The 25,807-nt window shown below is 43.8% G+C and overlaps 1 protein-coding gene across 7 annotated transcripts in view; it reads left to right on the forward strand.

Annotated features, from left to right (window-relative positions):
* The window catches only part of PLPPR1 (phospholipid phosphatase related 1), a 164,684-nt gene that overhangs the window by 126,242 nt on the left and 12,635 nt on the right, over positions 1–25,807 (forward strand). For 6 of the 7 annotated variants that reach the window (XR_014520498.1, XR_014520499.1, XM_083481562.1 and 3 more), the window contains 2 exons: positions 18,851–19,039; positions 22,664–22,796. Coding sequence is in view for 5 of the 7 variants with exons in the window: in XM_083481562.1 (XP_083337688.1) it covers positions 18,851–19,039; positions 22,664–22,796 (322 nt within the window). In the remaining 2 variants the exon portion in view is untranslated. Of the gene's footprint in view, positions 1–9,180; positions 9,376–18,850; positions 19,040–22,663; positions 22,797–25,807 lie in introns of those variants that run through there. The other variant, XM_083481558.1, reaches the window with a different exon arrangement.

Here is a 25,807-nt window from a genome sequence, read left to right on the forward strand (position 1 = left end):
CAGAGCCAAATGGAAAGGACAATTGCGAAGTTCATTGAATCACAGCTCTAAAGTAGGGTAGACGGCATCATTAAAGCATGCAAAATGCCTTAGATGGTAAAAAAACCTTAAATACTGGTGTCAAGTGGCCTTATTCAACTACAAAGGGGTGGGTGGGTTGGGACCTTGCCACGCAATCCTTCTTGGGATTTTGGAAGTGCAAGCCTGCAACAAAAAGTTGCAATGTATCGCAGCTCTGATCTCATCTTGTCCTCTGGTTGTTTTCTAGCTTCATTTAAAACCATAAAGAAAGCCCTGCTAGATCAGGCACTGGCTCCATCTCCTCCAGCATTTTGTCTCCAATTGCAGCCAGCCAAATGTACCGGGAGGGACGTGGGTGGCACTGTGGTCTAAACCACTGAGCCTAGGGCTTGCCGATCAGAAGGTCGGTGGTTCGAATCCCTGCGACGGGGTGAGCTCCCGTTGCTCAGTCCCAGCTCCTGCTAACCTAGCAGTTTGAAAGCACGTCAAAGTGTAAGTAGATAAATAGGTGCCGCTCATGCGGGAAGGTAAACGGCGTTTCCGTGCACAGCTCTGGTTCGCCAGAAGCGGCTTAGTCATGCTGGCCACATGACCCAGAAACTGTCTGCAGACAAACACCGACTCCCTCGGCCTATAGAGCGAGATGAGCGCCGCAAACCCAGAGTCCTCCGCAACTGGACCTAACGGTCAGGGGTCCCTTTACCTTTACCTTTAAATGTTCCAGGAAAGCCCACAATGAGTGCATAAATGCAACAACCCGCTCCTGTTATTTGTCTCCCAGCAATTGACCATGTGTCGGTGTTTAATCACCTTTTTAAACCATCAAAACCAGTGACAGATCTTACAGCAGTGAATTCCATGAGCTAATCCTGTGTTGAACCATGTTGTGTGTTGAATCATGTTCTTTTGTCTTTCGCTGTGGGACTCTTTATGTTCTGATGTTATGAAAGAAAGAGCGAGAAAGAGGTTTTCTTCCCTCCAAAAAATCTGTATCCGCATTCCCCGTCTTTTTTTTGTCAACTGAGAAGCCCTAAACCAGGCATAGGCAAACTTGGCTCTCCAGATGTTTTGGGACTATGACTCCCATCATCCCTGACCACTGGTACTGTTAGCTAGGGATGATGAGAGTTGGAGTCCCAAAACATCTGAAGGGCTGAGTTTGCCTATGCCTGCCCTAAACCTTTCAACTCAGGGTTGTAGAACCTGTTGCCTTCAATATATTAGCTGCCATCATTGTTGACCACTGGTCATGCTGGCTGGAGCTGATGAGAACCCAACAACACAAGGGAGGGACAGAGCTTTGTCACCACTCCTGCTTTAGCCTTTCCTTGTACCAATTTCTTAATCACCTGCCAATTTCCAAACCTCTGAGATGGAACGACAAAAGTTATACCCAGAATCCCAAATGCCATTATTCCTCCAAAAAAATACACCCAACATTATTTTGTGCTGGGTTTTCCACATTTAAGCAATCTTAACAGAACAGTTTTTGAGGTCAGTGCGGGGTGGGGGGGGGAGTGTTCTCTTTTTCTTTGCTTAGAGGCTCATGAAAGTATGGTTTTAATTTAGAGTTTTAAATAAAAATACCTTGCGGAGACATTGCATGTAGACCTCCTTGCAAAAATATATAGCTTTAATTTTGAGAAGCTAGGCAGAGAAATATTTCTCCTTCCCAGAATGTTGCTGCTGTGAATATGTGATAAATTGATTCTCATTTAAGGGGAAAGCTTTACAGAGAAATGCTGCCATTGAGTTTTTTCTATACTTCATATTTTGCCATCTTAAAGCGTGTCTGAAAGGATTTGCTGGTGAATTCCGTGTAAAACAGAACCCGGGCAATAATGTAAGGTTCCATCTACATTGCTGCTTTATATCTGCTTTATATCTGCTGCAAATTCATTTAGGAAGTGCTCCATTCTTTTTAGTGCCACGACAGTGGTTTGTGCTGTGTTTTCTCAATATCTGGAACAAGTGTGTATGAAACAAAGTGAACAAGACAGCACAGGGGTGAAATGAACATGATAGCAAGGATGAAACCCATGATGCAGTTCGACTGTGAGTGAATGTCCACCCAGAAGATGCACAGTCTATAGCAGGGGTAGCTAAGGCCACGGCCTGGATTTTTTTTTTTTATGAGATTGAAAAAAGGCGTGTTCTTTGTAATTTTGAAAAATATACTGGTTAACCACAGGAAAGGTACTCTCTGATGTTAATTTTTAATTTAACTTGCTAGACTGAAGTTTCTGACAGATACTTTTCTGAGTCCTTGGGGTCAAACAAAAGTAATTTAAAACAACTATTGTTGAGACATTTCATTCCGAATCTGCTAGACAGAGCCAGATGATGGCCCTGGATGATGACATCCTGCCCCCCCCCCAACATAAATCCCAGCTATGTGCATGTCATTCCCTGTTCTGAATAAGGAAACTGTTTCCATTGTGGCCGCTTATCCTCAGCTTAGTTTGCTTATTGTTTTTCTCAGTTTTGCTTCTGCCTTACTCCCATCGCCCCTGATTTGACAGGAGATAGTCTTAACTATTTACAGTGGTACATCGGGTTAAGAACTTAATTCATTCTGGAGGTCCGTTCTTAACCTGAAACTGTTCTTAACCTGAAGCACCACTTTAGCTAATGGGGCCTCCCACTGCTGCCACACGATTTCTGTTCTCATCCTGAAGCAAAGTTCTTAACCCGAGGTACTATTTCTGGGTTAGTGGAGTCTGTAACCTGAGGTACCACTGTACTATATCTGAGTGGCTTTGGACTTTACAAAGGATTGGCATCAGAGAAAAGTGCCTGTGATCTATGATTCCTCTTTTCATGTTCCCTATGTAGCATGTAAATTGAGAACCCACACATCCAGCTACATGAAAGGAAAAGCATGCCTCAAACACTCTTCCTGGTTTTGCAACATCTGAAGCTACCTCTGGCTCTCCATGCCATTTGCTGCCATTGTGTTTCATTCTTATTCACATGGAGGAACCTATTCATTTCGCTTTTGGTTCCCACCTCTTTAAATTCCTCTCCTTTTGTAATATCTGTTCAAGCATTTCTCCTGCCCGTGCCAATCATGTCTCTGTTGTTGTTTTGTGTAAACCAGGGCTCATTCTTCATTTTGTTCCAGTTCATCAAATAAATCATAAAACTGGATTATTTGCTTGACAAATAAACATCTAACTCTCTCTCTCTCTGTGTGTGTGTGTGTGTGTGTGTGTGTGTGTGTGTGTGTGTTACTGAGCCAGGTAGCTCTAACGTTACCTGACAAAAAAGAAACTCCTTCATTTTGGAGAATAATAATTGAAGAAGGCATTTGTTACATAACAGGCTGAAGCGATCGGAACTCCACATCTGAAATCATCAGTGTCTTGTAAGCGAGGACTGTGTCTTCCCAAAAGCTAGCACTAAATTAATAGCAGTTTTGTGTAAGGATGCTTGCATACAATCACAGATATGTGGAAGAGATCTGAATATAGACTGCAACTTTTTTTCTGGAGGTCTGTTTTGAGATTTGCCACTGGCCCTTTCTTACCTCTCCAAATGCCAATTAAAAAGTCTATGGCCTATTAAAGCTGTGGGTGGGGTGAGAGACTGTTATTATGATTATTTTATTATTACGCTGGCTGTTTTGATGCTTTTTATTGTTTTTATTATTGATGCTCCGTAAAATGCGTTCTTAATGTTGAACAGTGCCCCGGGATCTTTTGATAAAGGGTGGCATATAAATCAAATTAATAAGAATTATAATCACCTTCATGAGCCACTGCTATTATGGCATAAGCTTTCATGAACCACATTCTGCCTCACCCCATACCTTGCCCATCCATACCTTAAAATGTTGCTTCTGTACCAATGGAGGATTATATAGGCATGATCCCAGTCTGATTATCTCTGTCTTGGTGGTATAAATGCTGCAATATGATATTGGCCTTCTCGCAGCACTAAAAGAAAAATCCACAACTCCCAGTCTTTAGATCAATCAACCGAGAACCTGATACACAAATGTGTTCTGTTTAAATAAATGAAATTTTCCTATCATTTAACACTGGGGGGAAATTAATGGAAGGTTTAGGGCCTTCCAGCATATGACTTGATTAATCGCAAAAGAAGTTGCTGATTTTCCTTTATTTGTTTTTGATTTACATTAGCCTTTGCCGATGCTGCATTTTTAATAGAATCATATTAAAGACAGATGTAATTGTATCCTGGAAATGGAATGTAGCATTTGCTAGTCTCTAGCTAATTTATGAATCCAATTATAATGGAGTGGAATAATCTTTCAAATAGATTGGATAAAGGATTACACTTTTATTATCCTAGTGATATAACTCACTTGGACTCTGCACCATTTAACATTAGAAGTGCAAGGAGGTTATACTTTGTGATCTGAACATGAAGAAAAATATAAATCCTCTTAAGATTAACTATGCAGTTCTGAGACCCATGCAGTATATACGGCCTCAGTCCAGTATACCTGAAGGAGCGTCTCCACCCCCATCGTTCTGCCCGGACACTGAGGTCCAGTGCTGAGGGCCTTCTGGTGGTTTCCTCGCTGCAAGAAGTGAGGTTACAGGGAACTAGGCAGAGGGCCTTCTCAGTAGTGGCACCCACCCTGTGGAACACCCTCCCACCAGATGTCAAAGAGAAAAACAACTACCAGGGGGAGGAAGGGAAAGGAGAATGTTAGCCGCTTTGAGACTCCTTAGGGTAATGATAAAGCAGGATATCAAATCCAAACTCCCCCTCCTCCTCCTCCTCCTCCTCCTCCTCCTCCTCCTCCTCTTCTTCTTCTTCTTCTTCTTCAACATCAACCCAGATGACACTTATTCATCCTCTCCACTCCCCCCTCCCCAGTCACTCCAACAACCCACACTCTTAGCCCCATGCTCCAAGGACTCTACCCATAGCACAAAAAGAGCCACACAAACAAAAATAGCCACACACACCCCACCAACCTCTCTGTCTCCTCCCTCACCGCACAAAAGCAACAAACAAAACGAGCAGGTAAAAGAAAAGGAAAACAAAGAAAGAAACCCGTACCAACTAAAACAATACCCCTGCTCCAAAAAAATGCGGGAGAAAGAGGATATTGCCTGTAACATTGAAAGCTTGTTTGCAACATTTTTTGAAAGGGTTTGCAAGTGAAGTCATAACTAAGCTGCAGTGAAAAACAGTGATTAAGGCAGTCTTACCCTCGGTAGATAATGAAGTAGGAAAATGGAACCATTGGTCATTAAAAAAGGCAGATTAAATATTCTCACAGATATAGAGTAGAGGAGGGATCCAACATCTTGGAATACGAAAAACGGTTCTTCCTGCTCCCTAAGTTATCCAGCTAATTTCTTTTCACAGCAGGAAACAAAGAGGGGAGGGGGAAATGAGAGCTACTGTTGTGAAAATATAGAAGAACTCAGCAGTTGTGGGGGAATATGAAAGCACCTTTTGTGGCAATTGATAATATCATTAAAGTCTTTTACGAGAGGAGGAGAAGCAAAGCAATCATATAGCAAAAAGGATTTCAAGGAGCAGATTTCTTTCCTTTCTTTCTCACCCTACTGAAGAGAACAGTTGTGCTAATAACTGGGTGGAAAATTACATTTCTCTTCATTTCTATTTAGTGCTGACAACACAACAATACTAAGGTCATAGAAAAGTAGGATGGCCACATGTCCTATATTACGGAGGCCAGTCCTCTTATTTGCAGGGCAGTCTGGTCCAAGGTCCAATTTTTTTTTAAAAAAAAATTTTTTATTAGGAATTTGAACAAAACATATTACAGTGGTACCTTAGGTCAGTGTTTCCCAAACTTTTTTGGGCAACGGCACACCTGTTTACTGAAAAAAATCTCGCGGCACACCACCATTAAAGCCCCGCCCCGTGACGTCAGCGCGCAGCGTCACGCCGGGAGGGACGCACGAAAGTGAAAGTTTTTTCCCTCCCCCTTGCCGGGGAACCTCCAAGCTTTGGGGCTGGGAGGAGGCAGCAGAGCGAGGGACTGAGGGACGGCGGCAACTGAGGCGGCCGCGGCTGTTGTGGTGGTGGCGGCGATAGCGGGAGGAGGAGGGGGCGGCGGCGGGGCTTGAGGAGCCGTCGCCGGGAGTTGCTGCTGCTGTTGTTGCTGCTGCTGCCCGGACATGCCGGCCTCCACCTCCTCCGCTGTCTCGCGCTCCTCCCTTTTGCACGCGCTGCCCCGCCGCTCGGCACCACCACCGCGGAGCCGCCCCCGGCTCGACGCGGATCCTCGCCGCCGCCGCCTCTCACCGCCCGACTCACCCGCCTCCCTCCCACGGCACACCAGCCAATGTCTCACGGCACAGTAGTGTGCCGCGGAACAGCGGTTGGGAAACACTGCCTTAGGTTACATACGCTTCAGGTTACAGACTCCGCTAACCCAGAAATAGTGCTTCAGGTTAAGAATTTTGCTTCAGGATGAGAACAGAAATCATGCTCCGGCAGCGCGGCGGCAGCAGGAGGCCCCATTAGCTAAAGTGGTGCTTCAGGTTAAGAGCAGTTTCAGGTTAAGAACAGACCTCCGGAACGAATTAAGTACTTAACCCGAGGTACCACTGTATCTTAAAACATATCCTTAATTCCCCCCATTCCCCCCTCCCCTCCCCCCCCCGACTTCCCTCAGCCCCAATCTCTGGTTTCTCTACAAATGCTATTCTCTGCATGTTACAAAATTGTATAAATCCTTAATTTATCTGACTAGTTATTGTCAATAAAAAGTTTGTGAGTGTTTATTCAAAACCTACCAAGGAGTCCAGTTCACTTTGTTGCTTCTTTAAGTACTCAAGGTCCAATGTTTTCAACCCCGGAGCGGGAACAAAGCAATGAAACTAAACAGGTTACAGACAAAAATTACGAATTCATATAAACATCCAATAAACAGCAAACTCAACCATTCTATTATGAGGTAAACAAGCAAAACTACAATGACAGAAATTATCATTTCCAATTTAGCCAGATATCTAGGGGGAAACAAGCACAAGACATTTAAGCAGATTGAAACAGATTAAGCAGCTACTGGTTTTAACCACGGTTCCCATCCTGTTATTCACTCTCACACAACCCTCCATGTAGACAAGCGAGAGGCACCATCAGAGCCCATAGACACAGTCCAGTCAGGCAAAAGCACTTGGGGCATGATGCAGAGCCACTGCAGATGTGGCCAGTGGGAAGTTTCAAGTATTAGAGGTCCACACACATTTGGACTGCGCAGATACTGGTTGGTTAGGTAGGACCTCTTTTAAACTGTTTAGCAGAGTTTATCTTCTTTCTCTCGTGGAAGTGGTGAACAATGACAAAGTTGTTGTTTTAAAGATGACTCACAAACTCTGTGAAGCCTCGGTCCAGAGATTTTATTCCCAGACTGGGTACAGGCATTACAGTAGCAAATATATTTTCGACTGTTAAAATAAACAGCAATTAACGGTACACTTTCAAACAAAAGTCTTTCTTCTTTTTCTTTCTTTCTTTCTTTTTAATTACAATTTTTTATTTCAAACATACAAATAAATACATAGATAACAAATACATACTTTGGTGCCTTGTATATAAATCAAATAATGTCAGACTTAAAAACCTCACTTCTCAACGTATATAAAAAGAAAAGGAAAAAGGAAACAAAAACAGACCAAACAAAGACAGTGACGAAAACAAAAACAAATTCAATACGTATCTTTTGTTAGATACTATTTAATATGATTCAGTCCTATAATGGCTTTTCTTGTATATGATACCTTTCCTTATGGATTGAATCTCTTTACATACTTTAATTGTGGACTTCCATCTACCTTGTAGCAGTTCGTTTTACTTTACTACACACAGAGAGACACACACACCGTGTTTAATGTTTTCTCCTCATCTTGGTATGAGGAAGCGATGTATCTCTGTTTACGGAATTATTCCAAACACAACCAAATTTTAGATGTGGGGGCTTGTTTCATTAAATAATTACTGAAATCTTTCTTATCTGCCACATGTCGTAAATTACAGAAAACAGTCCTTCAGCAGATTTTACAAGCAACACACTTCGGACAGACTTTTGCTATCAGGCATCTGCAAAATACGAAGCTGGGTGATCTTCTTCTTATTGCCAATTCCAGCTGATGCTAATTAAGCTCAGAGTGCCACTCCCATATCTAAAGGAAAAATCTCTGGAACCTTCTAGAAACTATCTACTTGTTTCTGGCAGAATGATTCCCTAACATCAAGGGGCGTGTTGGGAGGACTGAGGGGCCACACTGATCCCCTGGGCATGAGGTTACCTACCCCTGATGTACCATTTGGTGCCTAGTTTATATATCTGAATTTCTGTCACAGGCTGCTGGTGTACTGTGAATGGGAGAAGGGGGTAGCTAAAATTTCCTGTTCATTCTCAGGCACCAAAATGTCTTCCACCAACCTTGGCCAGCAGGACTGGCTTGCCATATTTTGAAGCAAAGTGGTCTAAATGGTGGGTTGCGAGTGCAGGAGGGCCCATACACACATTATGAAGTGAAATACCACACATTATTAAGCTTTTTAAAGTCCTGAGCCTAAAATTGATCAGACCATTGAATGAAGTGGTCTCCAAAATGGGGTGGGTGGGAAGCAACAGCAGCAAATTTTGGCAACTGGTCTTGCTTCAGATGTTTCGAAATACTACTGAGAAATCTCAAGAAGATATATTACCTCACTAAACCGGATGCTTGTGTCAGTTGGCATCGTGTGAGGAATGGTTTCCTCCCCCCACAATTCCAAGAAAAGTGAAAATGGCCATTAAGTTAAAATGCCTTTCAGAGCAGCAGACAGATTTAATAGTTTTTTATGGGCCATTTGTACAGCGAAATGTCACCAGTCAGCACACCATGGCTCTCGGGGACACTGTCAGGACATTTTGCAAAAAAATGTTTGGGGAAAGGGCAGCGCTTTAACTTTTGTGCTGCGGCGTCAAAGCTGCTAACGCCGATTCTGCTATGCAAAACAAAATTTAAAAGACCACAGACAATTAAATGGAAACTCATTATGCTTTGCTGAGCACAACGCAAAATTATTGCACGCTGCCAAATTATTGAACCCTGAATTAAATTATGAAATGTGCAAAGTGTTGCCAGAAGAATTTAGAAAATAAAATATATAGTTTCGCCAGGATGTAGCAGGCCAGCACGTAATCAGAGTAGCCCCAGCTCTGCAATGAGAATCGCCAACCTTTCGGGACCAGTGGGCACATTCGGAATTTTGGGAAAGTGTATGGTGCCAGTCACGAAATGGCTGCCACAGGGTGGGTATGGGCATAATACAAAATGGCTCCTGTGGGGGCATGTAGCAGAGACTGAGCAAGTACAAACAGGAACCAAGCTGGAAGAACAGGCAGTCAGTAGGGCTAGGCGATATCTGGTTTTCAGCACAACAATATATCACCAGCTAAATATCACGATGTACTGATATATCATAATGTCTGAAATAAGGACGGAGCTATATAGAGGCATTGGCTGGCCTCACATTTTCCCCCATGTTGTGATTTTTGCTTAGCACACACACACACATATCATGATTCCCGATATATTGCCAGGTCAAAAATTATGAAACCATTATCACAATACAGTGGTACCTTGGGTTAAGAACTTAATTCGTTCCGGACGTCCGTTCTTAACTTGAAACTGTTCTTAACCTGAGGTACCACTTTAGCTAATGGGGCCTCCCGCTGCACCCGCTGCACGATTTCTTTTCTCATCCTGAAGCAAAGTTCTTAACCCAAGGTACTATTTCTGGGTTAGCGGAGTCTGTAACCTGAAGCGTCTGTAACCCAAGGTACTACTGTATGAACTTCAAACCAGTTTTGGACGATATATCAACCAGGCAAAGGGCCATCTCAGTAGTGGCACCTGCCCTATAGAATGCCCTCCCATCAGATGTCAAGGAAATGAACAACTATCTGACTTTTAGAAGGCATCTAAAGGCAGCCCTGTTTAGGGAAGTTTTTAGTGTTTGATGTTTTATTGTGTTTTTAATATTCTGTTGGGAGCTGCCCAGATGGGAGGGGTATAATTTTTTGTTGTTGTTGTTGTTGTTATCATCATCATCACCATCACCCAGTCCTATCAGCCAGTCTCTTATGTGCTGGGAATTTTGAGGGGCTATTTTCTGAGACTTCCTCACAGGCACTGTGGAAGATTTTGGCAAGAGCATTGGCACCTGCGAATACCACATTGGCGTGCCCTGCATATTGTGACAGAGACACCGAACTGAAAGTAGACATGTGCAAATATTGAATTGGGGGAAAGAAGAAACGTGCTCCCTTTCCTCCTCCTGCCCCTCACCAAGTTTCCCCCTTCCTTCCAACAGTCTTGTTGACTGAATATATATATATCTTGGAGGAATTTTCTTCCTGTATAAGTGAATGGCCGCCACTCATGGCTAAAAGGTAAAAAAGTAATCACTGTAATTGAGGGCAGTGCTGCCCCAGACTATGCTTTTCTGTCAATAAAAATATTGGAAGTGAGCCAGGATGGAATGGCCTCTGGAGGGTAATCTCCGTGGCTTTCTCTGTGACACCACAGGAGTCTGCTTGGCCTTTGAGGTTTTCCCTTCCCCCCTCCAGATTTACAGTTTTATGATCCCATGAAACGGCAAACCCTGTGAGATCAGGCACTACGTTGGGGATTTTATTCTCAGGCTAAGTGCAGTATTCAAATCAGAGAATTATTAGGAAGGACAGTGTTCCTTTTTTTCCATTTTATGAAGGATCAGGGTTTTTAACTGAATGAAAATGTGCTGAGGGCGACAGTGTGTACAAGTAAGAATTGGTGTTTGAATATGACTGAAATGGCTTTTATGTACACCCCGCCTTCCTTTGTCCAATATTTTGGCATTCATGAACTGATTGCCCATTATAAAATACATCTGAACACAATGTGGTGCACTGGGTAAGGTGCTGGGAGTAGGACCTGCCTCACAGGGTTGTTGTGAGGGTCAGATTGGTAGGGAGACAACCATACATCATTTCTTAAAGGAAAGGTTGGATTTCAATGTACTGATAAAATAAATTTAAAAATACAGGGCAGATGCATTTAAATACAGTGGTACCTCAGGTTAAGTACTTAATTTGTTCAGGAGGTCCGTACTTAACCTGAAGCACCACTTTAGCTAATGGAGCCTCCTGCTGCTGCCGCGCCACCGGAGCACGATTTCTGTTCTCATCCTGAAGCAAAGTTCTTAACCTGAAGCACTATTTCTGGGTTAGCGGAGTCTGTAACCTGAAGCGTATGTAACCCGAGGTACCACTGTAGTAGCTTTTGACACCCCATGGAACTTGTGTGATAGCCTGGTCGTCTTTGGCCCTCCTGTGGAATGGAAAAACATTACAGAGTGTTGGAGAGGTATATTAGACAGAAAAGTGTGCATAAAAATGATATACAAGAATATATTATATTAAGAAAACTGCTTGCAAAAACATGAGCATTTGGCAGACTTGCATACAAAAAAAATGTATATTCTGAGAAATGGTTGCTGAAATGCTAGTGAATTTGCATAAGACCTATTATTATTATTATTATTATTATTATTATTATTATTATTATTATTATGTTTTTTAAAAAATTCAAACTGGTGTGGAAATGTGGTAAACCTGATCTGACGACTGGAAAAAGGAGAAGCAAAAAACTGACAGATTTGTCTGTTTCTGGGTAGAATCGGTGGGTTTCCAAGCATGAAGTAAGGTAGAAGTAATCACATTTCAAATTTAATGCAGGGATGGATATAGTTGCTCCAGTCATTTTGGATTCACTGGAAGCACTCGGGAGCCCTAATTTGGTAAGATAAAGAGAGTTGTTACCTGAAGGTTTTAGCAGTATGGTAGGGCTTATTAGCAGGAATATATATGTTTTCAAGGAGGCTTCAAAACTGTCTCGGAGGGAGTTTATGCAATTGCAGGGGAGCAAGCCTCAGATTTAAAACAAGTGGCAAATTGTGATAAGCTATTAAAGTTAATTGTGAGTGGAAATGAAACTGTAAAATATTACAAGGCACAAGAGATTGTAGTGGCACTGGAAGATTTGAGAAAACTAATGAGAGAAGGATTCAGACACATTATTGCGTGCATCAGCTAATGAGGTGATAGAAATAATGCAGAAGGCCTCTGCCAATGGCCAAATTGTGTTGACTGTACACATGTGCAGGGATTGGGGTCAACCATGGAATCAAAGAATTGTAGAGTTGGAAGGGACCCCAAGGGTCATCCAAAAGTCCAACCCACTAAAGCATCCATGGCAGATGACCATCCAACCTCTACTTACAGAACCTCCAAGGAAGGAGAGTCCAAGGGAGACCATTCCACTGTTGAACACCTCTTGCTGTCAGAAAGTTTCTCCTGATGTTCAGTTGGAATCTCCTTTCTTGTAACTTGAAGCCATCGGTCTGAGTCCTACCCTCCAGAGGGGCAGATTTGAGGGTAAACCATACACAGCACGGGTCTGCCCTTGTGGCTCGTTGGAAGTTGAAACTGCTTCACATGTACTATTACGTAGTCGTCTTTATACGTTTGACTTTTATTACACCTGTTTTGCAAAAGTCCAGGAAAGAATCGGACTTTGCAAAAGTCCAGGAAAGAATCGGAACACCATAGTTTAAAACTACTGCTAAAGGACAAGAATCCCAAGACTACATTAAATGTAGCCAAATTCTGTGCGTCTGCAATTAATCGCAGGAAGCAAGTGGTATCCCATAATGACCAAACCCCTAAATGTTAATTACAGGGGGCACGCTAATAATTAATTTTAATTTTTTATATTTAAATCCTTGTTATATTCATATTGTCCTCTGTATTTTTGATTTTTTTTATGATCTGTGATATTCTGTGTGTTGATGCTGGTCTGTGACCGTATTAATAAATTCATTCATTCATTCATTCATTCATACCCTCCAGAGCAGGAGAAAAGCTTGTTCCCTCTTCCACATGGCAGCCCTTGAGGTTGCACTATTTTAGTGTTGTTAGCCACCCTGAGCCCGGCTTCGGCTGGGGAGGGCGGGATATAAATAAAATTTATTATTATTATTATTATTATTATTATTATTATTATTATTATTTGAAGATGACCATCATATCTCCCCTCAGTCTCCTCTTTTCCAGGCTAAACACACCCAGCTCCTTCAACCTCATGGGGCTTGGTTTTATACAATTTATACAATTTTTTATACAATTTATACAATTTTGTAACATGCAGAGAATAGCATTTGTAGAGAAACCAGAGATTGGGGCTGAGGGAAGTCGGGGGGGGGGGAGGGGAGGGGGGAATGGGGGGAATTAAGGATATGTTTTAAGATACAGTGGTACCTCGGGTTAAGTACTTAATTCGTTCCGGAGGTCCGTTCTTAACCTGAAACTGTTCTTAACCTGAAGCACCACTTTAGCTAATGGGGCCTCCGGCTGCCACCACACGATTTCTGTTCTCATCCTGAAGCAAAGTTCTTAACCCGAGGTAATATTTCTGGGTTAGCGGAGTCTGTAACCTGAAGCATATGTAACCTGAAGCATATGTAATCCGAGGTACCACTGTAATGGATAGAATTCTACAGCACATGTTGCTAGTGTGTGAAAATAGTCAAGAGCGGGTGTCTTCACTTGGTTGCAAGCGGCCGACAGCCAGGTACAAAAGGTACCAGGTGAATTTTGATCACTGGGGGGAAGCCCTGTTCTCAACTGTAAATCCTAACACTGATGGGATGCATTACTTAGTGCTATTTTGCATACAACCCACTGGGAGCAACTTCCTATATAGGATTGCACGGTTGTTAATCATTCCCTTTATTCAAAGATGGGATGGGGAGAGAGGCATCTAAAATAAAATTACGACCAACTGAGCATATTTGTTCTCAAGCAGCCTTAACATCATAACAAGGAGAAGAAGAAATAATAAACCCCATGCTCGTGTGGTTTTAACCTAAAGCAACTGAAATGCATCCCCAGCTCTGATTTTCATTTGAATGCAATTCAACTGTGACATATTCATGTAGATTTTATGAGGGTGCGGGAAAATATTTTGCTGCTCCTGCTGCTTGTTTAACATTGCAGGCCATTTCTGTGTCAATGTTGGCTGTGGCTTGGATAGAACAGGAATGCCCCCTGCTGACAAACCTTGTGCGTTCTACGTTGCAGAAGAACTATCATAAATAAGGAAGAATTACACTGATAATAGCTTGCTCCAAAAACAAGAAATCACTTAACTTTGTTCCTCTGGAGGGCTTTACAAAAGCACTCACCATTGTGGCATTCTCATCAGATCAATTTTTTTCTACAGGCAGAACTTTACAGACCCTCCAAGTGTCTTTGTTTTCCAGAGACAGTCCCAGATTTACAGAAACCATCCCAGTTTCTGATCTGATCATGGAATGTCCCACTTTTCCTTAGGACGTCCCTATTTCCATCAGAGAAAAGTTGGAGAGTATGGCAGGATGTCCCTAATTTAATCTGAGGGTATGGAGTTATGCGACCCCCGAACCAAGGAGATAAGTACAGTGGTACCTCAGGTTAAGTACTTAATTCGTTCCGGAGGTCCGTTCTTAACCTGAAACTGTTCTTAACCTGAAACACCACTTTAGCTAATGGGGCCTCCTGCTACTGCTGTGCCGCCGGAGCATGATTTCTGTTCTCATCCTGAAGCAAAGTTCTTAACCCGAGGTACTATTTCTGGGTTAGCCGAGTCTGTAACCTGAAGCGTATGTAACCTGAGGTACCACTGTAACTACATAACCTTTAGAAGACATCTAAAGGCAGCCCTGTATAGTCCCTGTATGTTGTTGTTATGTTATGTTATGTTATGTTATGTTATGTTATGTTATGTTATGTTATGTTATGTTATGTTATGTTATGTTGTTGTGCTGTGCTGTGCTGTGCTATGCTATGTTATGTTATGTTATGTTATGTTATGTTATGTTATGTTAGTTATGTTATGTTATGTTATGTTATGTTATGTTGTGTGTGTGTGTATATAGCCATCCTGAGTGGTTGGGCAACACAGTCATATGGGTGGAATATTATTATTATTATTATTATTAAACAGGACACCCCTATTTTCATCAAGGAAATGTTGGAGGGTATGCTTTTAGCTGTGCAATGGAATATTCCTCACACTCTCCTCTGCCCCAAATATGTCCTGGGGTTTCCCCCAACCCAATTTTGGGGCATGCCAGGGGCACATAGGGGGAGAAGAGAATGGGGAAGTTCCACTTCACAGAAACCTTGCACTAGCAGAACTGTTTAGCAGGATAGGGCCCTAATTTACTTCTGAGTAGACACACAGTTGCCACCACCTTTCACCTTCCCAGTCGAGGGAATACTTTGGGTTGCTATGCAGAATAATAAAGCCAGCCATGGGGAGAAGATTAAATGAAACCCTAGCCCTTCTTGGGGAAATTGGCAGAGGGGGGGGGGAGTAAGCAAACAGAATGGCATGTTCAAATAGTATTGTTTGTCTGATGGTGGGGGTGGGATGCAACAAAGCCTTAATGCCCCCTGCTGCTTAAGCCTCATCAGATCTGCTTTAGGTTTAAGTAGAAACATGGATAACTGGAGCTCGAGGGTTAGCTTGATGCTCTGCACTTAAACTCTGCTTTCACGTTTGAAAAGCAGGGGAGGGAATATAAACTCTGCAATGTGGTGGTATCATAACAGCACTGAGGATACATTTTAGAGCAGCAGTGGAGAACTGGACTCAGCCAACAGGCCTGATTCTTCTCTCTCCCATCCCAGGGTTGGGGCTGCCCATCTGTTAATCACCTGAGGGAGGCGGGTGGTGCTGTAGTCTAAACCACTGAGACTCTTGGGCTTGCCGATCAGAAGGTTGGCGGTTCGAATCCCCGCAATGGGTTGAGCTCCTGTTGCTCTGTCCCAGCTCCTGCCAACCTAGCAGTTTGAAAACACACCAGTGCAAGTAGATAAATAATTACTGCTGTGGCAGGAAAGTAAACAGTGCTTCCGTGCGCTCTGGTTTCCATCACAGTGGTTTAGTCATGCTGGCCACATGACCCGGAAATCAATCTGTGGACAAACGCCGGCTCCCTCAGCCTGAAAGCGAGACGAGCACTGCAACCCTACAGTCGCCTTTGACTGGACTTAATCGCCCGGGGTCCTTTACCTTACAATTATCTGACATCACAATGACATCAGGTGCTTTTTTTCTTTTGACTGTGCAGGTGACACTATGAGCACGGAGCTACGCAAACACTGGTGATCAGCTGTGCTTAATTCGAAGGGCCTTTCCCCAAAAAAACTTCCCTTTTCGTGAGGGAGTGACATTTGTGGTTCTGGGATGAAGATGATGGTGGTCGAAGGGATCCCCCAAAACAGCTGGGTGGGTGGGAAAACCTACTGCCTCCCACCTCAGCACAGATCCATTCACCTCAAAGGTTCTTGGCAGAAAGAGTCCACCTCGTCTTTCTCCCTCCCCCTAAATATGCACTTGCACAAATCATTAAAGCATCTTAATGAAGAGTTTGTTCACTGTGTCAACTTGCAGAGGGAGAGAGAGAAGGTGCATCTCCAGAAATAGAAATCTACTTCGATTTTGTGATAAATGTTCTCTTAAGAATTTTGGACATTTTTGGGGGTAGTGTTAATTTTCCTGGAAATGACCATCATAACTTGATGTTAAAAGGCATTGCCATAATATTTCTTTATTGGGGAAAAATGAGCGTTTAAAATATGTATGTTTTAAAGTGCCTTGAAACATGTCCTATGTCTCCTCCTGGTTCAGGCTGTTATCAAAGTCCCTCTATGCAAAACTTCACAGATCTCTGCACATGCTTGAAGTCATTTATTTTATTTTATTCTAGATTTCTTCAAAATAAAGTAAAAACAAAACATGTTAAGCAATAGCAGTCTAATGTACAGAGATGTGCTTCTGTGAGCTTCCAGGAAAGAAGGTCTCTGTTGCTTCTAAAAATGGAAAGGCAATTCCAACAAGCATTTTTACCATGTCTGATTGTAACAAAAATTGAAATACTTAACTTTTAACTTAGGTCCATTTTAAAGGCTGCTACCTTTTAGCTTTATCTAGTTGTATGCTTCATTAAACTTTACTGCAATTGATTACAATAGCTTGTAATAGCTGGGGGTGTCTGTGGCAGCAACATCTGAGTGTTCAAATTTTCTTCCGCAAGAGGGCAGTGCAGTTCCTTCCTGCATTTTTGTTTTACTATATTTTTAAGCACTTCTGCTTTATTGCGTTTTAACGGAACAGGATCCTCGCTCCCATTCATGTGAAGAGCTGTTTGTGCAAAAAGAACCTACACTTGAGGAAACAAAAATGTATAGTTTCTGTTTGTAGATCTGATAGTAAAAAGATGAGTTTGGAAACGTGGTGGCAAAAATATTAGCTAACAGAGACAGTGAAACAAAAGAAAGCCTTGAATCAGTTTCTGCTCCTGAGCTGATGAGCATATTATCTGAAATGGATGCAACTCGCTTTCTCAGACTAAAAGCCTTTGCTCCTCTTTGGTGAACTTTGTGGGATCCTGAAGCTGTTCAGAGGCGGAGGGGGCACCAAGATTCCCTAGGAAGTTGTATTATTTGGCTGCTCAGTTTGATCCATACTCCTCCTTATCTCAAAGGTTCGGGATAGGCAGTTCTGCTGCCAGTTGATGAGAAAAGCAGCAACAGCTTGGCATGGCATCCTCCTGCACCTTTTAACAGCACCTCGATCTGCATGGAGGCATTCGATCTGCATGGGTATTAGGCCTGGGGTCGGGCAGGGCAGGCATTGGTGATGGGGTGAGAAGATAGAATCCAGCCTCCTTAGCCAGGGATGAGGGACAGTTGCAGTCCTCCAGGCATCTCTGCCTGGTCTTTGGGAGTCTCCCTAAACAGTGCACCTTCCCAAGTCACCAGCCTTGCTTTGCCCTGTCCTGACGTAGTTTTGTTGGGCTGGAATGTGTCCTTGATCTCTTATAACGCCTCTTTCTTGCCTGGATGGATGACAGAAAGAGAGTGGGGTGTGTGTGTGTGTGTGTGTGTGTGTGTGTGTGTAAAAGCTAGCGTACTGTACAAAGGTTACATCCACATTCCTTCCTCTTTTCCCTCTGGCCCTGCCTACCACTTGCATGTGGCCCCTTGGAAGTTGCATAGAAAGGAATGTGGACCCTGGGCTGATAAATGCCTTCCCTCCTCTGCTCTTGCTGGCCCTACACACAGAGGACATGAATGAATCTGGCTGTTATATGACATTGAAGATGGAAATATAGTGAGGGCAAATAGAAGCTGGGGAGAGAGAGGAGGTGGGGAGAGGATAGCAAAGGACGCTTTGGTGTGACACACAGCCCCAGTCCTCCTCTGTTTGAAACTGCCTCCTTGGCTGCATCAGGAAATCTTGTCTGGCTTTCTTTTGCATCAGGGTGAGAGCAGGGTGGGAGCTGCATCTGTGCATCTCTTTTGCAGGGGACTAAAGAGAAGCTCCAGCCTGGCTGCTTTTAGCTGGCACAAAGTCTGCCCTGTTCCATTTGCTTTGATCCATCAGTGCCGGAGACAACCACCACATGCCTTTTTTTAAAAAAAAATATTTTGGGGACAAAAGTGGGTACCAAAGCTCCTGCCCTCTTGTGAGGCACAAGCTGTGTGCCCCCCCCCCTGCTTTGAACAGAGACTTTCACCAGGGTTGGGGGGAGTTACGCAGAGATTTATGTAACAGATGTTTCCCGGAGTGGAAGACACACTTTTGAAGCACCCGCTGTCTGATGTTGGAATTTGCCGTCAGGATTTGTGGCAATGATGGAGGTCGGCTGTTTGAGCGCAGCTCGGAGGCACGACCGCTGAGCAGCCGCTAAATGTCTCTGTGTAACTACCATGCTGTATTTTCAGCTCGTCATTATGGCCGGGACTGTCCTGCTCGCCTACTACTTTGAGTGCACAGACACTTTCCAAGTGCACGTCCAAGGCTTCTTTTGCCAAGATGGAGACCTGATGAAACCTTACCCGGGAACGGAGGACGAAAGCTTCATACCCCCTCTCGTCCTCTACTGTGTGCTGGCCGCGACCCCAACAGCAATTGTAAGTAGATCCTATAAAATTGGAAACCATCACTTTTTCGTTCTGGTTTGTGGCAGGGAAAGAAGAAAGGCTGGGAGGGCTTGTTCTCTACTCTGACCAAAGACTAATTCTAATTGGAACCAAGTCAGTTCTAATTGATGGGGATTTGGCTGGGAAGAGGCTAAAGCTGGGCCAATTAATATGATCCACAATGGTCATTAATTACCCCCATTTATCACCTGCACTCAGTCACGTTTAAGACAAAGCTCGGTTCCCTGTGATGCCTAAACAAGGGCAACAGCCGTGTGCATCTCATTTGACAGATGATTGCAAATGTTTGGTTGGAGCAAAGCGCCAGGGTGTAAATTATTGACACTGAAGTCACTCGTAGAACATTGGATTTGAATGAAACTGAGTAAGAGAGACTGCGGAGTGCATGAGAGTCTAAATGGACTGCTAGATGCAAAGCAGGTTGCTTTAATAAGAATTTCCAGCTGCTGAATGAGTTTGGAGAAAGGCTCTGCTCTTTTCACACATCAGATTTCAGCTTTAGCTATTCTTCTCCCACAAAACATTTAAAACCCACCGCAAACCCAGGAAAGCCGTTCTCAAGGAGCGAGAACACTGGAAGTGCTCTTATTACACTCCTTTCGCTGCACAGACTGGCTCTTTTGTGCTCTAAAATCAAACAGAACCAGCCGCTAGCTTAATTAAAAACCAGGTCAAAATGAGTTGCCACAGGCAGACTTGTCTCGTTTTCTCTCCTCAACCAACCCCACAACTGACTTCCCCCCTACTTCTTCACATAAGGGAAGCTGGACTTTTTTCTTCTGTTTCCCTCTCGCTCTAATCCTCCTGCCATGCACTTTAGTCACTCTCAGCATTTTGCCCAGCAAAGTTCATAATCTTTCTATATGGCTGAGTAAGAGGTTTGTTTACACCGGTGCCTTTATCAAACATTCCTTTCCCTTCCTATTAGCTCATTGCAAATGTGACCCCATAGAAGAACTTGCAGAGGAGGCCTTTCCACAAAAAGGCTTTTGCACCAAACCTGGACAGGGTATATTAAAAGCACCCAATTAGTCCCCACATACATCCACTTAGGGGAGGGGTAGCCAACATCGTGCCCTCCATATCTTCTTAAATCCCCACCTCCCATCATTCCTGACTATTGGCCATGCTGTCTGGAGCTGGTGGGAACTGGGGTCCAATAACATTGGGAGAGCATCATGTTGGCTCCAACTGGTTTAGGGTATATGGGCATATAGAATCATAGAATTGTAGGGTTGGTGCTGCAGAAACACACTCGCCACATTGCATGCGTATATATTAGGTATGTATACAATGTATGCATCTAATGTATGCCCACAGCATGCAATGGGTCCTCTGCTCCCCCCGCCCCCCAGAACAAAACTATATACATTTCTGCACAGGGATCAGGGTTTCCCAAACTTTGGGTCTCCAGCTACAACTCCCCACATCCCTAGCTAGCAGGACCAGTGGTCAGGGATGATGGAAATCGTAGTCCAAAAACAGCTGGAGACCCAAGTTTGGGAAATCCTGGTCTAAATGAATGGGGGAAGGAGCCTTGTGCATACCTCAGAGCATGTGTCTTAAGTTCTGGAACAATTGCCTGCAAATCCCAAGGCCACAAGCGGCAGGGTCCAAATTCAAGCAAAGCCATGGGAGCAGAGAGGGGAATCCGTGCGGGCTTTTTGTCTGCTTTTAAAAAAAACCAAAAATAAAATTATCCATCCCACATGCCTTTTATCAATGCAGGAGAGGAAACAGCCAGAGGCAAGCAAAGTTTCGTCTGTAAAATGGCATGCATGGAAAGCCTTGTGCACTTCCTGCCCCTCCCCCTCTCTTCTTGCTCCTCCAATAAAATTTGTAGCCTTCCCTTCTACAAGGGTCTGGAGCCCTTTTTTAAAAGTTTTAGGGCTGGTTTCCTTTCTGGACAACCGTCTGTGAGTCACATGCCACTGGTGGGTGGGCGGAGCCAGAAGCAAAAGTGGGCGGAGCATGTAATGTCAATTTAACCTTTGCACAGTAGGTTCCTCTTCTACATCTCTCTATTCACTACCCAGGCAAGCAAGAGGAAGCATCAGAGTTGCAGGACACATTCCAGCCAGACAAAAGCGCTCAGGATACAAAGCAGGGCCAGGGAAGGCTATGTGACTTGAGGTCCCCTAGCCCTGCCCCACTGAATGGCTGCATCAAATTAAAAACAGTAACCAGGAAGTACTTGACTTGTCTCCCATGCCTCATGCTTTTTAGCCTTCAGTCTTTTGTGCGCATAAGGAGATCCACAACGTCTTGCTAGACAAGGTTTCATTGGATTAGCATACCCTCCAACATACCACTGATCACATTTGGGGTGCTCATTTTTGGTCCAGAGCTCTGGATCAAAAAAACCCAGGCCATTCCAGTATGTCCCCATTCAAATCAGGATGGTTGAGAGGTATGCAGAAGGAACACTCACACAGACTCTCCACAAACCTTAAGGGACCTCACCATCCCACAGAAGCACACTGCATTCCACAGGTTATGTGCAGCACAAACCTATACACATTCAGAAGTATGTTCCACTGAGTTCACTGGGGCTTACTCCCAGATAAGTGGCCTAGGATTGCAGCCTCCAAGAAGAAATCTTCATTCATGTGCTTCATTAGCTCCTTGGAGGAAGGCTTGGGGTATAAAAATGCTAAACCAACATCCTTCTAACTGCTGGCCACTCACTTATCTTTAGGAGGCGGAGAACTGCCATTCTGGTGTTTGGCAGCATGCTATGGAATAAGGGCAGATTGAATTCACCACAACAAATCCTCTTAGGCCAGCAGAGCCATTAGTCTTTGATTTGGATACACAAAACCAGAAGCAGTCTTGCTGGGAAAAGCCCAAAGAAGTGTGTTGATCATGGTTTGTGGGTTAATCTGAAGGGATTGAGTGTCTGCTGACCCCCTTCCTCTTAAGCAGAGGGGGAGGGGGGAATCAGCCTCAGAATTACAAGGCTGGGACTGAGGGATAGAGAAAGGAGCCAACCTTCTCCTCAGAACAGCAAAAATACTCTGTTTTCCCCGAGCAAAGTTGCTCCTCCATAGACCTGCTTTTAATGCGCTCCCCATACTCCTGCCAAGTTGACAGTGGTCAGTCATGATATTGAAAGCCCAGTGAGAAAAGCTTCATGTTAACAGTTAACAGGCAGAATCTCCAACAGTTCCCTGTGCTCTGGAGAATGAAGAAAAGAGCAAAGAACTCTAGGATTGGGAGTCAGCAACCAGCAGTCTCCCAAGTCAAACTCAACCCTTTCAATGGTGCTAGATATCCCCACACCAGGTACCAGCCCTGTTGGGATCACAGAAAACACAGGACCATGGTCAAAACAATTTTGGTTAAGGATCTGGCCATGAAAAAATTAGGTCTTGGGGAATTAAGGTGGATGGTGCCCATTGGTTGGTTGGTTTTACATGTCAAGTGGAAGCTGAGTTCTGATCTTTACATCCAAAGAAAATGCAGCTTTGGCAATAGGTTTGGGTAACATGTCATTTCACCCTTGAACTCCAGTGATAAACAGCCTTGGCTTCCATGACTGCTATATTTCCCTTCTGTGGTTTTCACCTGTCCCTACCTACCTTCTGTTCGCAGATTTTTATTGGAGAGATATCCATGTACTTCATCAAGTCAACCAGAGAAAGCCTGATTGTCCAGGAGAAAACTATTTTGACAGGAGAATGCTGTTACCTGAATCCGTTACTTCGGAGAATTATTCGATTTATAGGTAAGCCATAATCAGTGCCTTGCAAATTAAAATACTGAAGTGACAGGCAGGGTGTTGAAACCATATCCCAGGAGATCTTAGTCACATAGCTTTTGAGATTTTAGCAAACATTGGCCACCACCCTTTTGAGTATATATTTCCAACCATGAGGCTAGAAGTTGCTTTTCTCCATCTCAAAGCAAAAGCTGTTGAATTCTGCAGCCAGCATCACATTCCACTGCTTTTCTGCTCTGCATAATACAACCCCCTGTGTGTATCCCAATCGGCTGCTCATAATGTTTCCTGGGAAACAGTGCTAATATCTATCAAATTTCCCCCTAAATAGTATTGCTGATACTTTATTAATTTTAATCTCTGGCATTTTTCTTCCTTTCCAAGCTTAATTTAATATTGAGACCACAACTTTGCAACACTTAGCTCCAAGTAACACAGGGAATTCTGATGTGAATAAACATCCTCTGTTATTTGCTCACCAGAGACTCCATAAAATTAATTGCTTAGAAACTGGTATTAAAAAAAGAACTCCAGCTTCTGTTGCCGTTGAAGAGTATTTTGGTCTGTCACCTTCAATCAACATATTGTCCCGTATCTTTAAAAAAACTGGCTTGATATCTTGGTTTGTAGGTTGTCCTTAACCATGGTTTCCCAGTTCAGGAAACTGTGGCTGAACAACCCATACTGAAGCTGGGTGCAAAAGGTTGGCAGGGGCAAGGAGGGAGCATATCCATTCCAATTTGATAAACTGTGATTTGTTGGACTGGGTTATTATATCTTAACTGGGCCAAAGTGTATTTGGAACAGTGTAAGTATAATCATTAGATCAAAGTTCATCCCAGTTTAGTGGGCATGTAAAGTGGTCATTGGCAGAGCAGTCAGAGGTGAATGGCAAATGTGCTAATTCAGCGTTTCCCAAACATTTCTTCCCACAGACCACTTGAAATAGGGGTGTATAAAAGCTTGGTAAAATTTGCATGTGTTGCTCCGCCTACTTTTCCTCTAGCTCTGCCCACCTTGGCAGGTTGCCCAAAAAGGAATGTGACCTAGGTTGAAAAGGGTTCCCTATCCCTGCTATGTAAGAACTGTATAAGAACAGGATTTGCAAGCCCAATAACAGCATTTAGCATGTATATTAAGACATCTAAGCCAGTGTTCCCAATTAGGGGTCTGGGGACCCCTGGGGGTCTGCAGAATGCACCCAGTGGGTCTGCAGCCCCATCCTTTGCCTCCCCCACAACTAATTTTTTTGCCATTTTTGCATGGTAATATCTGATTTTTTAGTATACATTAAATCCTTTGCTTATTAGGGGCTACCCCACATTTTGCTCAAAAAAATGCTTTGCAGAGGTAACTACCATAGAGTTATCATAATTTTCAAAAGTAGGGGGTCCTTGGCTTGGCTTTTGAAAAATAGGGGGTCCTCAGTAATTAGCTAATTGGGAACCGCTGATCCAAGCCGTTCTGAGTAATTCACGCCCATTATATCAGTCACCCTTATAAGAGCTCTGTAGGATAGGCCAGCTTGATCATCCCCATACTGCAGATGGAGACTGAGACTGCAGGAATGGCAGCTTATGTAAGGCCCCCTTGCAAGTGTATGGTTCAGATGAGATTTGAACTCAGGCCATCTTGCCTCCCAGCTCACACTCATAGTTGCTACTGCTTAAATCATTTCTTAGCCCCCTATTGGAATTTAAGGCACAGTCTGGGAGACTGCTGGGGGCAGGGCCGGGGGGGGGGGACAGGGGACGGAGTCCAGGTATCTTTAGATTTTATTTTTTAAAAAAATACCCTTGAACTTTAGAAAGCCTCTGGGTTGTATTGATGGAGTAATAATGTGCCATTAACAGAGACCAAGAGAACAGCCCTCAGCACCATTCTGCTGCTCCAGCACATTCTGCAATAAACCAATCAAATATTTTCGCCTGCAGGACCAGTGGTAAAAGCGCTTAGGCTGAAATGCTTGTTTTTGGCTATCATTTAGGTGCTTCTCAGCAGCCTTTGTTTTTAATTAGCGTTTGTCCCTAAGCGTTTCCTCTCCACCCCCACCCCCCATGGAACTGGGGTTGGCTGGAGTTTCTAAATCCTAGATTGACTTCCGTTGAAACATTTTTGCAGTTTGCCTATGTGTGCCAGCTTCGGCAGCAATTCTGTCATTGCTAGTTGCATACATCCAAAACCATTCCCTGCGTATGGATCCTCGATGCCACCTGTGCAGAGATATGGGTAGACATGAATTGGAGTCCTTGGGAATGTCAGAACAGTGTGAAAGAGCCATTTCCCTGTTAATGTCAGGGAGCAGACTCAGAGCTGAGATCGTTCGCAAAGCAGAAAAAGAGAGTGAAACACTTGGCTAACTTACATTTACAGTGGTACCTCGGGTTACATACGCTTCAGGTTACCGACTCCACTAACCCAGAAATAGTGCTTCAGGTTAAGAACTTTGCTTCAGGATGAGAACAGAAATTGTGCTCCGGCGGTGCGGCGGCAGCAGGAGGCCCCATTAACTAAAGTGGTGCTTCAGGTTAAGAACAGTTTCAGGTTAAGAACGGACCTCCAGAACGAATTAAGTACTTAGCCCGAGGTACCACTGTAGTTTCTTTATTAAGGAAAGCAGAACAGATGGACACACTGAGATGTCTAAAGGTTGCTCCTGTCTTGATGAAGCAGTTGCCCAGACTGGCTTGTAGCTCCCCCTTCACTCCTTAGCCCTCTGTGTCAGGACCCTCCTTCTGTCTACAGTGAGCTCCAAGGGACCCTCTCTGTGTCTGCCTGGCTCTCTGCTCAGCATCATGCAATAAACACCTCATTCTAGGAGTAGGAGGCTTGCAAGCTGTGAGCAGAGAAGCTATGAGAGTGGCTCTGTGGTAGAACTGCCTAGTCTATGTCCCTTCTCTGTGCTGGGGCTCCTGCCTGTTTCCTCCTCTTCACTATCTCTCAAGCTCCCTGCCTCCAGCTCTTCCCAGCTCTTCCTCTCCTCTGGGGTGTGGCCTGTTTCCCACTGTCAGTACGCC

This window comes from Podarcis liolepis (genome assembly GCF_965112155.1).
Source record: "Podarcis liolepis genome assembly, chromosome: 17".
Taxonomy (NCBI): domain Eukaryota; kingdom Metazoa; phylum Chordata; class Lepidosauria; order Squamata; family Lacertidae; genus Podarcis; species Podarcis liolepis.